The 12,727-nt window shown below is 34.6% G+C and overlaps 1 protein-coding gene across 4 annotated transcripts in view; it reads right to left on the reverse strand.

Moving 5' to 3' along the window:
* Positions 1–1,606: 1,606 nt before the first annotated feature.
* The window catches only part of EPHA7 (EPH receptor A7), a 171,127-nt gene continuing 160,006 nt past the window's right edge, over positions 1,607–12,727 (reverse strand). For all 4 annotated transcript variants that reach the window (XM_047761265.1, XM_047761261.1, XM_047761252.1 and 1 more), the window contains exons 15-17: positions 7,471–7,664; positions 6,021–6,176; positions 1,607–4,598 (exon numbers count right to left, since the gene is read on the reverse strand). In XM_047761265.1, coding sequence (XP_047617221.1) covers positions 4,484–4,598; positions 6,021–6,176; positions 7,471–7,664 — 465 coding nt within the window. In that variant the 3' untranslated portion in view covers positions 1,607–4,483. The remainder of the gene's footprint in view (positions 4,599–6,020; positions 6,177–7,470; positions 7,665–12,727) is intronic.

Consider the following 12,727-nt stretch of genomic DNA (forward strand, 5'->3'; position numbering starts at 1 on the left):
GAATTAAACTTTGGAATTTGATTGCCACTTTGATCCCTCTCAGAAGCTTTTTTCAAAGTCAATATTGAGTTTTCATTGCAGCTTTCAATATAAAAGAAAGGTAACAGTAGAAGATAAAAATGCTTCAACCAAAAATTGTTACTGATGATCACCAAAATATTAAAATCTAGTTTTTTACTTGGTGATAGAACTTGTATATCCTTAATAATGGCTTTCTACTTTTGGAGGAAAAAGAATGCAGGTAGGATAGTGTATTCTTGTACCACTTATGAATTCAGCAGCTTAAGAGATCATTTGACTGTCCCACAGTGTTTCAGGCTCTATAATTATCATTGTGTGAACTTAGCAAGGACGTTGCTTGTTGAAGAGTCAGGGATAGCCAGGACTTCAAGATTATCTTTCAATTTCAGTTCAGTCAACCCTGAGTCTCAGCATCACAAGTGTGATAACCAGTGATGGCACCTCATCTGGTATCTACCTGGTCTCATTTTTTGAAACACGTTTGAGTATTTGTTAAGAGTTTGTGGAAAGGAATGCTTATTTTTCTTCACTTTACGTGCAAGTTGGTATGAACACTAAGTCAGTGCATTGATAAGCAACTCAATCAGACAACTAGATTTATCCCTTTTCCCATTTGCTCTGGACTTTATCTTTGCATCCTGCAGCATCTTAAATGCAGAGACTCTCCAAGTTGCTGTATCATATTAAATGTATAAACTATTTGTCAGCATCCGATGACAAAATATTACCTTTCCCACACAAGTCTTCTTGTTAGCACCATGGTGTTGTAGATTCAAAAAGGAAGAAAACTAAAATGTTTGACAGTATGGCTCTTTGAAGACATAGGCTTAACTTGTTATTTTGTAATCATTAGAGTGGAATGAAGTCAGTGCGCAGGAGAGGAAGGGGATGCAAAGGGTATTATTCATTTTCTCATATTCTGATTGGTCCACTGAAATATTTCAATAAAACCTTTACTCTAAACATCTTCTTTCATGACATTGTGTAAGAAAATAAAGAATGAGTAAGGGACATAAAGGAATCCACCAATGATTGGAGACAGGATTTTCTTTACATTGTCTAATAGACTCGTTTATTATTTTAAGCTGGTAAAAAGAGACTTATGATTCGTGTTGAAGAAAGAGTTATTTGTGCTTGATACATTGAAGACACTGTTCAAAAGCAGTTTGTCCTTATAAAAAGATGACCCCTGTAGTAATTCTTAGGCAAGGAGGGACAAATTCAACCAACAAAAAGCACATCTCGCCCCAAGTTCCCCATGATTTCTCCACATAGAGCAAAAAAAATACACATCAGTAATTTATTTGAACATGCACATCAGTGAGTAGCACAATTCTAGGCCACTCAGGAAACAAAAGGGAGAATATCAGCATTACCTAAATAAAAGAGAGGTGAATTACACCGTTTTAATTGTCTTAAAAACACGGATAAGAGGAGCAATTAAAATATAGTCCTAGATAGTACTAGCTAATGTAGATTACATAAGTATACAATATGATTCAACTCATAGTGCTCTGACAAGCATAAACCACCAGTCCTAGTAAACAAGGCCCAGATCAACTGCTGAGAAAACGTTAGATTCAGATGTGATAAAAGTTATTTTATTTCAGTCCTGAATGCAAAACACAAGTCACATGTGAAGACAGCATTCTAAAAAAGGTGGCTCTGTTAAAGCAAGGAGGCCATTTCCTTTTGCATTTTTATAATGTTTGAATCCTACTTCTGACGTTTCCTTTCTCTCCCCTTCCTCCCCTGAGCACTAATTTATCCCAAAAGAAGTTTCCAAGGTGCAAGTTGTACATTCTTAGCATTATAGCGTTTCATCTCTTTCCGGAAGACAGTATTACAATCAGCATTACAATGTTCATTATGTTTCTCTGAATATCTGTTTCACATACATGTATTTCAAAATCATAATGTTGATTGGGAAAAGAAACCTACCAAAGAGAGAGTGGTGTCATCATACCCTTCCTATTGTGCTGTGTGTCTTTCCCATCCCTTCTCCCTTTCCCTGTAAAGAGCTGTAAAAAATTTAAGGCAGATGAGGTATATTGCTGAAGAAAAAAGTTATTTTTGAAAAAAAAACTCAAAAAAACTTTTATTCTGCCCTTCTACTCAAGAAAGACTACTCAACTATAAATCTAGTGCTAGAAAAAAGCAGGAAAGACACCATTTGCATGTACCATACTATGTCTTCTATTTCTAGAATGGCTTTTTGTTAATTTAAGTTTAATAGAAAAAATAAGCACCTTAAGCTATGAACAAGAAAAGAACTTCATTATTAGTGAGTCCAGAATCCAAACGGAATTAAGAACACTCACTCAAACTCTTTCACTCATTCTCACAAAGGCCAATGCTACTGATTTGAATTGTAAAGTGCTGTACTTAGTATAAACACTTGTATACACTGCAGACACTGAAAAATAACCCTCAAGCACATTGTGTTATAGTTCCAAAAATATATTTACAGTCTATTACAAAGATTACAAATGGAAGTGTCTAGGTGACTGTATTACGCTAATTAAAATTATTTTACAGATTATTTTTCCTTAGGGACAAAAAACATTTTAGTGAAATTAAAATGATTTTTTTCTAGTCAATCAAAAAATAAATTAAAATATCAAATAACACTGTACAGTGATTTAAAAGAAAAAAAAGGGTGGGGAGGGGTTTTGGGAAGCAATCCATTTTGAGTTTTTCTATAGCCATCTTTGGTCCTAAATGTGGGAAAACACATTATGTAGCACTGAAAATACCTGTTCTTTTGTGATGCTCTGCAAGTAAAATAGAAAAATATAGTGCATTTTCAATGTATTCAGAGCCCACTACAGAGAAATGTGTGTACAAAACAAGACAGTATAAATAAAATTTACAAGTTTTACAAAGGAACATTTACAGGTTTTGTTTCTGTTATTTGTTTGTTTGTGGATGCCCACATTATCAAACAAGACCAATTGTGACCGATCCCTGGGATCTTTCTCTATTAAAATCATTATAAACAGCCCAATTCTCTTTGGAAATACAACAGTTCAATTCTGGGGTAGTTCATGATTTTCGTAACTTTTGAAAGCACTACTCACAATATGTATACATTCCTGAAACATCTATAAAGACACATTTAATTATTGCTTATGAAATTCTAACACAGTAATCAAATAATATGGTTTAATAAATAAAGCTTAAAGAAAAAAGCCCAGATCCTTCCACCTCTTCCTTGTATAGTAAAAAGAGTTCTTTCATTTAACAAGCTTCTCACATCAGCGTTCACAAATAAAAAAGACTTTAAACAAAAAAAACTGCCATGGTGATGTTCTGTGCAGCAAATTTGTTTTTGAAAGGTGAAAATTGTGAACTGCCCCTTTTATCATGCTTCAGAGTTTGAATATAAAACTTAATTCTTCCCTTTCCTGTTTGGACTGCATTAAACAGAAGAGAATATAAAATATATGTCAGCTATTTCTTCTAAATTTCCTAATGTCTCGATATTGAAAACATGGTGATGTGCTCAGATTAAATTTTAGATAACACTGGATAGTTCTTGCTTTCAGAGACTTGCCTTCACCAACATTCTTTAGATGAAGTGCCTCATCTTTTTTTTTATAATCATAAATCTACAATTTTTGGGTTTTTTAATTAAATTCTGTCTAGTAAAATCACTCTATAAACAATCTGTTAAAAGTGCCTTATAGTATTTATGGATCATTATTGCTTTTTTCCATTGAAAAGATAGTGTGTTGTCAGATCTTTACAAAAAAATTTCTTTTTAAAAAATATCAGAGCTCTTGGCAACTTGCATTTTCTTGACTACCTGCCAATTAGCAAACAATATCAAAACAGCACTGATTAAACAAAATTAAATGGCACAAAAGGGATACCAATGTTCTGACAGAGATATATCTGCAATCATGCTATGCTTTTTCTAAAATTCGAGATTCTTTCAAAGGTACCCAGTGTAGTAATGTGTCATAGATTAACACTAAAAAGGTCCAAAGCTATAAACAACTTTCTAAAACAAAGTCCTTATGAAGAATAAACACAAATGATTTTAAAAAGGAATAGTCTGAAATCACATATTTAAGGAAAATATTTCATTGATTTTAACAATAAGATCATGATTTTATTTGACAAATATATTCTTTCTTAAATTCTTTATGTACATTTTAAAAAGTCTATAAGATAAAAAGGAGGTTAGAGAGCTCAAGGTGTTTGGATGTTTTTCAGGTAGTACTTTGTTTATTGTCACTGCTGTTTTCCTGGCCACCAGTGGTGGATCCTAAATTCCCTTTTTATATATTCTGGTGGCACTTAGGAGTTCAAGTCTATAGGTGCTTCTTAAATCTTCTCTTCACTGTAGGAAGGACCCAGGACATCAACTGTCTTCTAGCAGCATTCTATGCATATTCTGAAGGCCAGTACTGTTCTCTCATAGTCCATAATCTCCCTCATAAGGGAGAGAAGCTTATCACACTTGGATGCCAGTTCCATGTAAATGGAGCATTTGTGCTCTCATAGTCTGAATGCTGCTCATGATTTTCTTTTGATGGCCAACCAGTGTGATCCCTAAACTCATCACATCCCTGAAAAAGACAAATGCATTTTTCATTAGTTACCATACGAAAAAAAATATTTATTTGGTACAAAACTGTCATCAGTAGTTGGTTAAATAAAAAATTGGTTTATCTTAGGCAAACAGATCTTAACTTTGAGTTCTTAGATATTTGGATCCTATTCCCAGAGTGGGTCAGGTTGGTAACTTAACATCAACCTTCTTTGGAAAAACCTACTCCTCAGTTTGTCATAAGTTATATTTAAACTGCTTTAACCTTTATATAAGAAATGATCAAAGTTTTAAAATTATTTTTAACTTAAAGTAAGATTGGGAAATTTTATTTGAAATGTTGTATTCTGGAACCTAAGTGAAGTTAAAAGTGTACAGCATTGTAGTGGTCTAAGAAGATTTTGAGAAAGTTTTTCAGGGGAGTAGATTGCTTTGGAGAGACGGGTGTAATTACATCAGCTCTACCCATGTGATGATTAGCAGAAAAGCAAATAAGATAGCATACATGTGCTGAATTTCATGTATATGCCATTTCCTGACATGCCAGTAAAGAGTATGTGATTTCTGTCTTTTTTCTCATCTAAAAAATGTGAAATGCTTCTCACAATAGTACATAAATAGGATCCCTCTAATAAAAGCTTGATAATTGTTTCCCATCTTCAAACACACTGATGGAGAGGAATTGTGTCACCCATAAAAGTTATGCCACAGCCACAGCCAAGGAAGCCGAAGTTCAGAAATACTAAATGTATTTCCTAAGACCATATAACCAGTGATGGAGCCAGAAAGAAAAATGTAGTCCTTTTAATTTCCAGTTCATAGCAATTTCAAAAGTTGTTTTATCAGGTCATTCTTTAGTTTAAAATAAAAAATTTGAACCAATAAATCACTTATCTTCTGAAATGTAAGTTAAATTCTTATTGTGGATATCTGAAGTAAGCTTCCTTTGACCTCTTCAAAAAATAGTCATATTGGACTTTATAATGTGTTTTGGTATTGGGTATGAAACTTTGAGATTTTTAAAGTTTGATACAAACATAGTGAAAGACATCCTCTTTTGCAATGAAGAAAGTTTCCCCAGTGACGGGGAACTTAAATAACACAGTGGTTTGTGAAAGAGGAAGTCTCACTGGGTGATGGTTAGAACACTGGCTATGGAGACAAATTAGCTACCACTTAGTTTAGGAAAATATTTAAATTCTCTGAGCCTTAGCCTTGTTGTGTGTAAAATTACTGACTTAATAAAACTGTTTGTCATCAAGTTTAAAAAAGATACTGTATGTTCAAAGGTCTATTTAGCAAAATGCCTGGGACATAGTAGGCACTTAGTAAAGAGATACTTTTCTCCCTGATTTTGTGGTTCATAACTCTTTGATATGTGTATAAAGCTTGTATTGCACCTGATATATTCTTAAATATAATTTTAAGAGTTTAAGCTTACTCAATAGTCATCCTGGCCACAGATTCAAGAGAGTTGTAGCCGGCTGCTGTGAAGTTATCTTTATATCTTTCCATCTTAATAGCTTGTAGCCATTCTCCAACTGAACAAAAGGTAGTGAAGTCAGGAGTGTTTTGATCCAAAAGAGGGCTTATTGGCCTAGATAAAAATAGAACAAAAAAAAACCATTTTTTTTCATGAACTACTAAAGAAAATATATCTTGGCCCCCACAAAAATGAGGATATAAAGAATAAAATTATAGATTTTACTTGATGCTATAATAACAAACAGATATGCTAATAAAAATCTAAGTTGGGAGTACCCGTTGTGGCTCAGCGGTTAACGAATCTGACTAGGAACCATGAGGTTGTGGGTTCCATCCCTGGCCTTGCTCAGTGGGTTGAGGATATGGCGTCGCCGTGAGCTGTGGTGTAGGCTGCAAATGCAGCTCAGATCTGGCATTGTTGTGGCTGTGGTGTAGGCCAGCAGCAATAGCTCCAATAGCCCCTAGCCTGGGAACCTCCATATGCCGCAGGTGCAGCCCTAGAAAAGACAAAAAGACAAAAAAAAAATCTAATGTATAAATACTGCCCAAATAACTAAAAATCCCAAAACTTCTATTTTATTTAGAGATGATGGCCAGAAGATTGCATCTTCCATGCATTTTCAAAAGTACAGCCAACAGTATTTGTAATCGGTAAAGTGTCTGCTTCTCGAAGAGTAACCGAGAGCAAAGGAAGCACATCTGAACGTGGACTAACTTGTTCAGACTAACGAGGGTACTACTGAGAACATGATGCATCAGCTGGACTAACAGCACCCTTGTGAGTGCCTTGTGCATTCATTCACCTCCCCAAGGGTCAAACTGACTACACTACAGATGGAGCCTCAAGTCCACCTGGCAGCTGAAGCCTGATAACTACCACTATGCATTACAATGGAGCATGTGAAGAAGGAATGTGGCAGCATTTAGGCTCTTTCTAATAGTCCTAAGTCTTAAATCATCTATTTAATTTTACTTTTATAAACTTTAACTTCATGGAATCATTTTACTATTACACTCAAAGCCAATCAATTAAGTAGATAATATGGATATAATTTTTAAAACTAGGGCAACAGCAATTAAACTCACATAATCATCATAATAGTTTGCAAATGTGAAATGCCACCTAATCACACAAATCCAGTTGAGAAAGTTTTCCCAAATGATGGTGATATTGATCATAAATTTTTTTAAAAAAGAATAATAATTGGTCACTTTAAATACTGATTTACCTAATGTAAGTCATCTGAAATGAAAAAACAAAAACTTCTGTAACATAACACATTTAATATGGACTTTAATGATTTAATACAAATGTCAATTTGCCATTAGAGTGGGGCATAGGACATAAATAGTTCATGTGAATGTTTGAATTTCTCCCAGATTTCATTCCCTTAGTTATTTCTTACCTACTGCAAGTTCCCAAGGGTGTCTTCAGACTATTTGGGTTTCGAATCATTTTGTCTAGAATTCCAACTATCTGTTCAAACTTTGGCCTTTCAGCACGTTCTTTCTGCCAACAATCCAGCATCAGCTGGTGAAGACCAGCTGGGCAGTCCATGGGTGCTGGTAGGCGATAACCTTCTTCTATTGCTTTGATAACCTAACAGCCAAAAGGACATTAAAATATTACTGACTGAGGTTCAATTATAATAAAATGAATTGCCCAGTAGGCAAAGTGATTGATCTAGATAAGAGTAAAGCACACTGCTATGCAAAAGACTTATTTTTTTTCCAAAATATCCATGAATATAAAGCATGCTATTAAGGGGACCATGAAGTACAGGGTATGATGACATTTCCTAGTTAATTCAGCAATAGGGAGCAGCAATTAAGTTCACCCAGGGTGCAACAGATGGAAAATTTTTTTAATGTCATCCCAGAGGTTTTCAAAAGAGAATATATTATGGAAATTTTTTATTGTATATAGCCGTGCATGTACATATTTTCCATACGTTTATAAATTCCTCAGGTTTTAAAAGGAAGTTCTGAGTTATGCAGAATTAGCACCTTCTCCAAAAGCTTCACTTTTTGCAGAGTTCAAATGATACTTTTCAGCAAGATATCAAAACAGGCGAATGTACTATGACAGAAAATGTTACCAGCCACACTATTATTTTAAGTAATATGGAGCTTATATGAAGTGTATAGTGTTATAAGATACAGTGGTGTACTACTCATAAAGATGATTGTATAAATCCCCAATTCCAAGTCCAGGGACCTCACACTTGTAGACTGAAACCAGCCTTGCAGGAGTGAGGTGGGAAAAGGGTTATACCAGGAAATTGGGAAAGGTTACAAATCAAGAGTTTTCCCATTCAGAATATTGGCTGTTAAACTTTTTATCAGCACATCACTGCCTATTTATATCTAATAACAGCCTAAGTTGTTATTTACTTCAAGCTTTGAATGTTAATGCAAAATAAGACTCCATAAACATTTGTACATGGCAATCAGAAAGTCTACTTATTTAGACTTGGGTTTTTTATTTATATGGAAAGCAAAAATAGATTTTAAAACTCAGAAATTGTTACAGATCTGAGCAGCACAGGGAGAATAACAGGAAAGCAACAAACACAAATAAGAAAGACTCGCAAAACATCAAACTATTATTTAGGAGGGATTAACAAATCCTTTGATACTAACATAATAGTAGAAATGTAGAGAAAAAAAATGACTTTGAAAAAAAAAGAGGTAATCGTGAGTTTCTGAAGAAAATAGGCCTAAAGTAGGCATACAAAGCTGGTGTGAAAAATGTTGATGAACTTAATATTTGTAGGGAAACAGATCCTTAAGATGCTTGTTGACACTCAAGACCAACACATTAAAATGTAAAAGGTTGTAGGATGGAATAAATAAAGTTGCTAGCATCAAGAATTTTTAGAGTAAATCGTTCATACCAAAAAAAAAAAAAAAGAGAGTCCACTTTTCTTTAAAGAAAATTAATATATGTAAATTGATAAAGTGTATTCATACTCTTTTATATGGAATGACTGGTCATTGGGGACCTACTATATAATAGCACAGGGAACTCTACTCGATATTCAGTGATAATCTATATGGGAAAAGAATCTGAAAAAGAATAGATATGTGTATATGTGTAACTGAACCACTTTGTTGTACAGCAGAAATTATCGCAATCACAACATTGTAAATCAGCTATACTCCAAGCACTAGTTATATGATCATCAGTTTCCTAGACATCTTCCCCTGAATTTTCCATAGGAACATCATTCTTTATTTAAAATTGAATTTTTTACCTTTCCCCAAATCTTTCACTCTTTCAATTAATGACACTTCTAGTCACCCCAGCCAGATAACTGAAATGAGAACAACCTAGACTCTTTCTCATATACGTACAGCCAATTAGTGACCACTTTCTGATGATATTTTTTCCTAAATACAATATGCTCAAGTAGTAGAAGTATTTTCTCATATATGTATAAGGGTCTTTTTTTCTCTCCCCACCTTCCTCCTCTCTCTCTCAGTAGTAATGACGTAATTACTATAGTAATGGTGTCATTATTTCATAGTTACGTCTTTAGAAAGTCTCATATTTTTATGGGACTGTATTATTAATAACAGCTATGGAGGAAACACCTTACCTTAAGTGACTTTAATCAGCGTTAGTGTCGAATGGTAATGGAAGTCACATGACAGAATTTTTAAAATTTCCCTGTTTATGACTTTATAACTACAAGCAGATATCATCATAACATTCCTCTAAAATATCTCTTTAAGGAGTTCCTGTCGTGGCTCAGTGGTAACGAACCCGACTAGTAACCATGAGGATGTGGGTTTGATACCTGTCCTCACTGAGTGGGTTAAAGATCCAGCGTTGCCATGAGCTGTGGTGTAGATTGAAGACACAGCTCAGATTCCAGGCTGTGGCAGAGCTTGGCAGCTGCAGCTCCGATTCTACCCCTAGCCTGGGAACTTCCATATGCTGCAGCTACAGCCCTAAAAAGACCAAAAAAACCAAAAAAACCACCTTTAAAAAGCACACAAGGAAACATACACAGATGGGAACTCTGCAAGGATCACAAATATATAACTATCAGAGGAATTAAATTTAAAAAAAATGCAGAGAATTTCACATGGCTTTGTATCACACTCCAGGGACAGAGCTATATGAGGATTCAAAAGTGCTCTATATATTGTCAGATGAAAGGAAAAATTATGTGTGTGGAAAGCTGGAGATTAAGTTATTAAAACAGTGGCTCAAGCTTGAATAAGAAAACTGATAATTCTTAAAACTTATGTATTAAAAATGACCAAATAATAACTGAGGGCATTTTTTTTTAAACTGGGAAAAGAGTGCCTCTCCTCATGTTTGAGGTTGCTTGTGCTTGAACATTGGCAGCATTTTTCTGAATTGACAGGACTCCATCTTCATGCTCATTATACTGGGGAGGTGCTTATTATTTTCCACCACTTCCTTCTATTTCCCCACTTGCAGCCTTTTTTCAGAAGTCCTGAAAGGAATAATTCAGGCAGAGAGGTCTTTCCTTTCTTATTTCCCTCTAAATTATCTTTTAAAAGGCACACCTAAACCTCATATTGATTCTCCTGACATAAGACTCTTCAACAGCTTTCCAACTTGGATTCTTTAGCTTGGAGCACAATATATTCTTAAATCTTTCTGCCAGTGTATCATGTAGAGTACCATTAGATGACTCTTATAGGATTTAAAGAGTTAATGAACCTCTGTCATTATCCTACTGCATTACTGAAATTCGATGATTCCTATTACTATAGCAGAGAAACAACACTGATCAATACAAATGAAATTTCTAGGTCTCAAAAAACACAGTGGTTTACAAATTTTTAAAGGAGCAGCAGCGAAGTTTAACATTAAAATAAGAGATGCTCTGGATTGGGAACAGACTTTGGGACCCTGAAGTTCCTGTTAACAATCACTCTTCTACCTATTGGAGCATCAGAGATGCATGCTGGGAAACTTACACCTCTGTAGAGCAGAGTTGGGCATAATTCAAGGCATACCCTTTGATGATAAACTTCTTCTCAAGGGATGATTCAGGCATAAACTGAGCCTTGAGGTGCTGCAGGTTTTATTTCATTAGTCCCAGTAAAACAACTTCTCTTTTAAGCATACAATAATCATAGTAAATATTTATTGAATACTTACTATGTGATTGCACTGTGTTAATTATCTCATTTAATCTTTACAAAGACATTATTAGGCAAGTATTATTATATTGATTCTAGAGACAAGGAATCTGAGGTGCTGAGAAGTTAAGCACAGGGAAAACATCACATAGCTCTTAGTAGAAGAGACAGAATTTTACGGAGGCTGTCTGACCAGAGCTGATGCTGTTAAAAGCTGCATTATATTTCCAACTGGGAAAATAAAAAGTGTATTGTGCAAATAGTTACATATTCTTGGAAACAACAAAACACATAGGTGAGACAACTGGTCCTACAATTCTTAAAGCATTATATAATTATCCACAGAATTCATTTAGAACATCCTTTTTTGAAGTTACTAGAAACCCCCTGGATTTGCCTGTCTGGATCTAGCCTTTAGTATTCTAATAAAAGTCAAAGAAAAAAAGAAGAGCATTTGTAACAATTTGTAATTCTCGACAGTTCCCAGAAGAATAGGAAGTGACTAGGGTAAATGACATTTTAAAAGCACACTAGGATCCAATAGAGGATATTTCTTTGATACAGACTATAAAGAAATACTTAGTAAACAAACATATTTGTTTGCAGAAATATGCTTCAGTATTATTACAATATGACCACTGTAGTTAAGAGAAAAAGGAGGACAGACAGACCTCATGATTAATGGGCCTATAATAACTCAAAATGGGATATAACATGATTGGCTTCAAATCTCCATTTATGCCCAGTTTCATGTCATTAACTTCACAATAACATGACCAACATTTTATGCAATTAAATATTTTGTACCCCACTTACAGGATTATGGCAAAGTTTCATCAAAAATTCACAATTTTGTTTCTATTTTAATATTTAATAGAAACAAAATAATAAATCAGTAGTGACTTTTAAAAGGAAGAAACATTGAGGACACACAATTTAGCTGAGAATAAATTTAGTTAGAAGCATATTATATTTTCGAAGCTCTTAAATTTCTTTTAATGGACCACTTTAAGGAATTATCCTTATGTCTCCTATATTTATGGAATTTTTTTTTTGTCTTTTTGCTATTTCTTGGGCCGCTCCCGCGGCATATGGAGGTTCCCAGGCTAGTGGTCGAATCGGAGCTGCAGCCACCGGCCTACACCAGACCCACAGCAACGAGGGATCCGAGCCGCGTCTGAGACCTACACCACAGCTCACGGCAACACCGGACCCTTAACCCACTGAGCAAGGGCAGGGACCGAATCCACAACCTCATGGTTCCTAGTCGGATTCGTTAACCACTGCGCCACGACGGGAACTCCAGAAATATTTTTTTTATCATCCTTATGTCTAGCAACTAGTAAAACAAATGCTTTATTGGCCTCCCTTAAAGAAGCAACAATTTTGTTGAATACTATAAGCAGAAAAAATTTAATTCATATAATGAAGAATTTTAAAACTTCATAATTACACTATGAAAATTATATTTGACTAAGACATAAATTCAAATTAAAAGACAGCTGCTGTGAATGCCAAATACAAATATTTCCAACC

The sequence above is a fragment of the Phacochoerus africanus genome, chromosome 2 (assembly GCF_016906955.1).
Source record: "Phacochoerus africanus isolate WHEZ1 chromosome 2, ROS_Pafr_v1, whole genome shotgun sequence".
Classification (NCBI taxonomy): domain Eukaryota; kingdom Metazoa; phylum Chordata; class Mammalia; order Artiodactyla; family Suidae; genus Phacochoerus; species Phacochoerus africanus.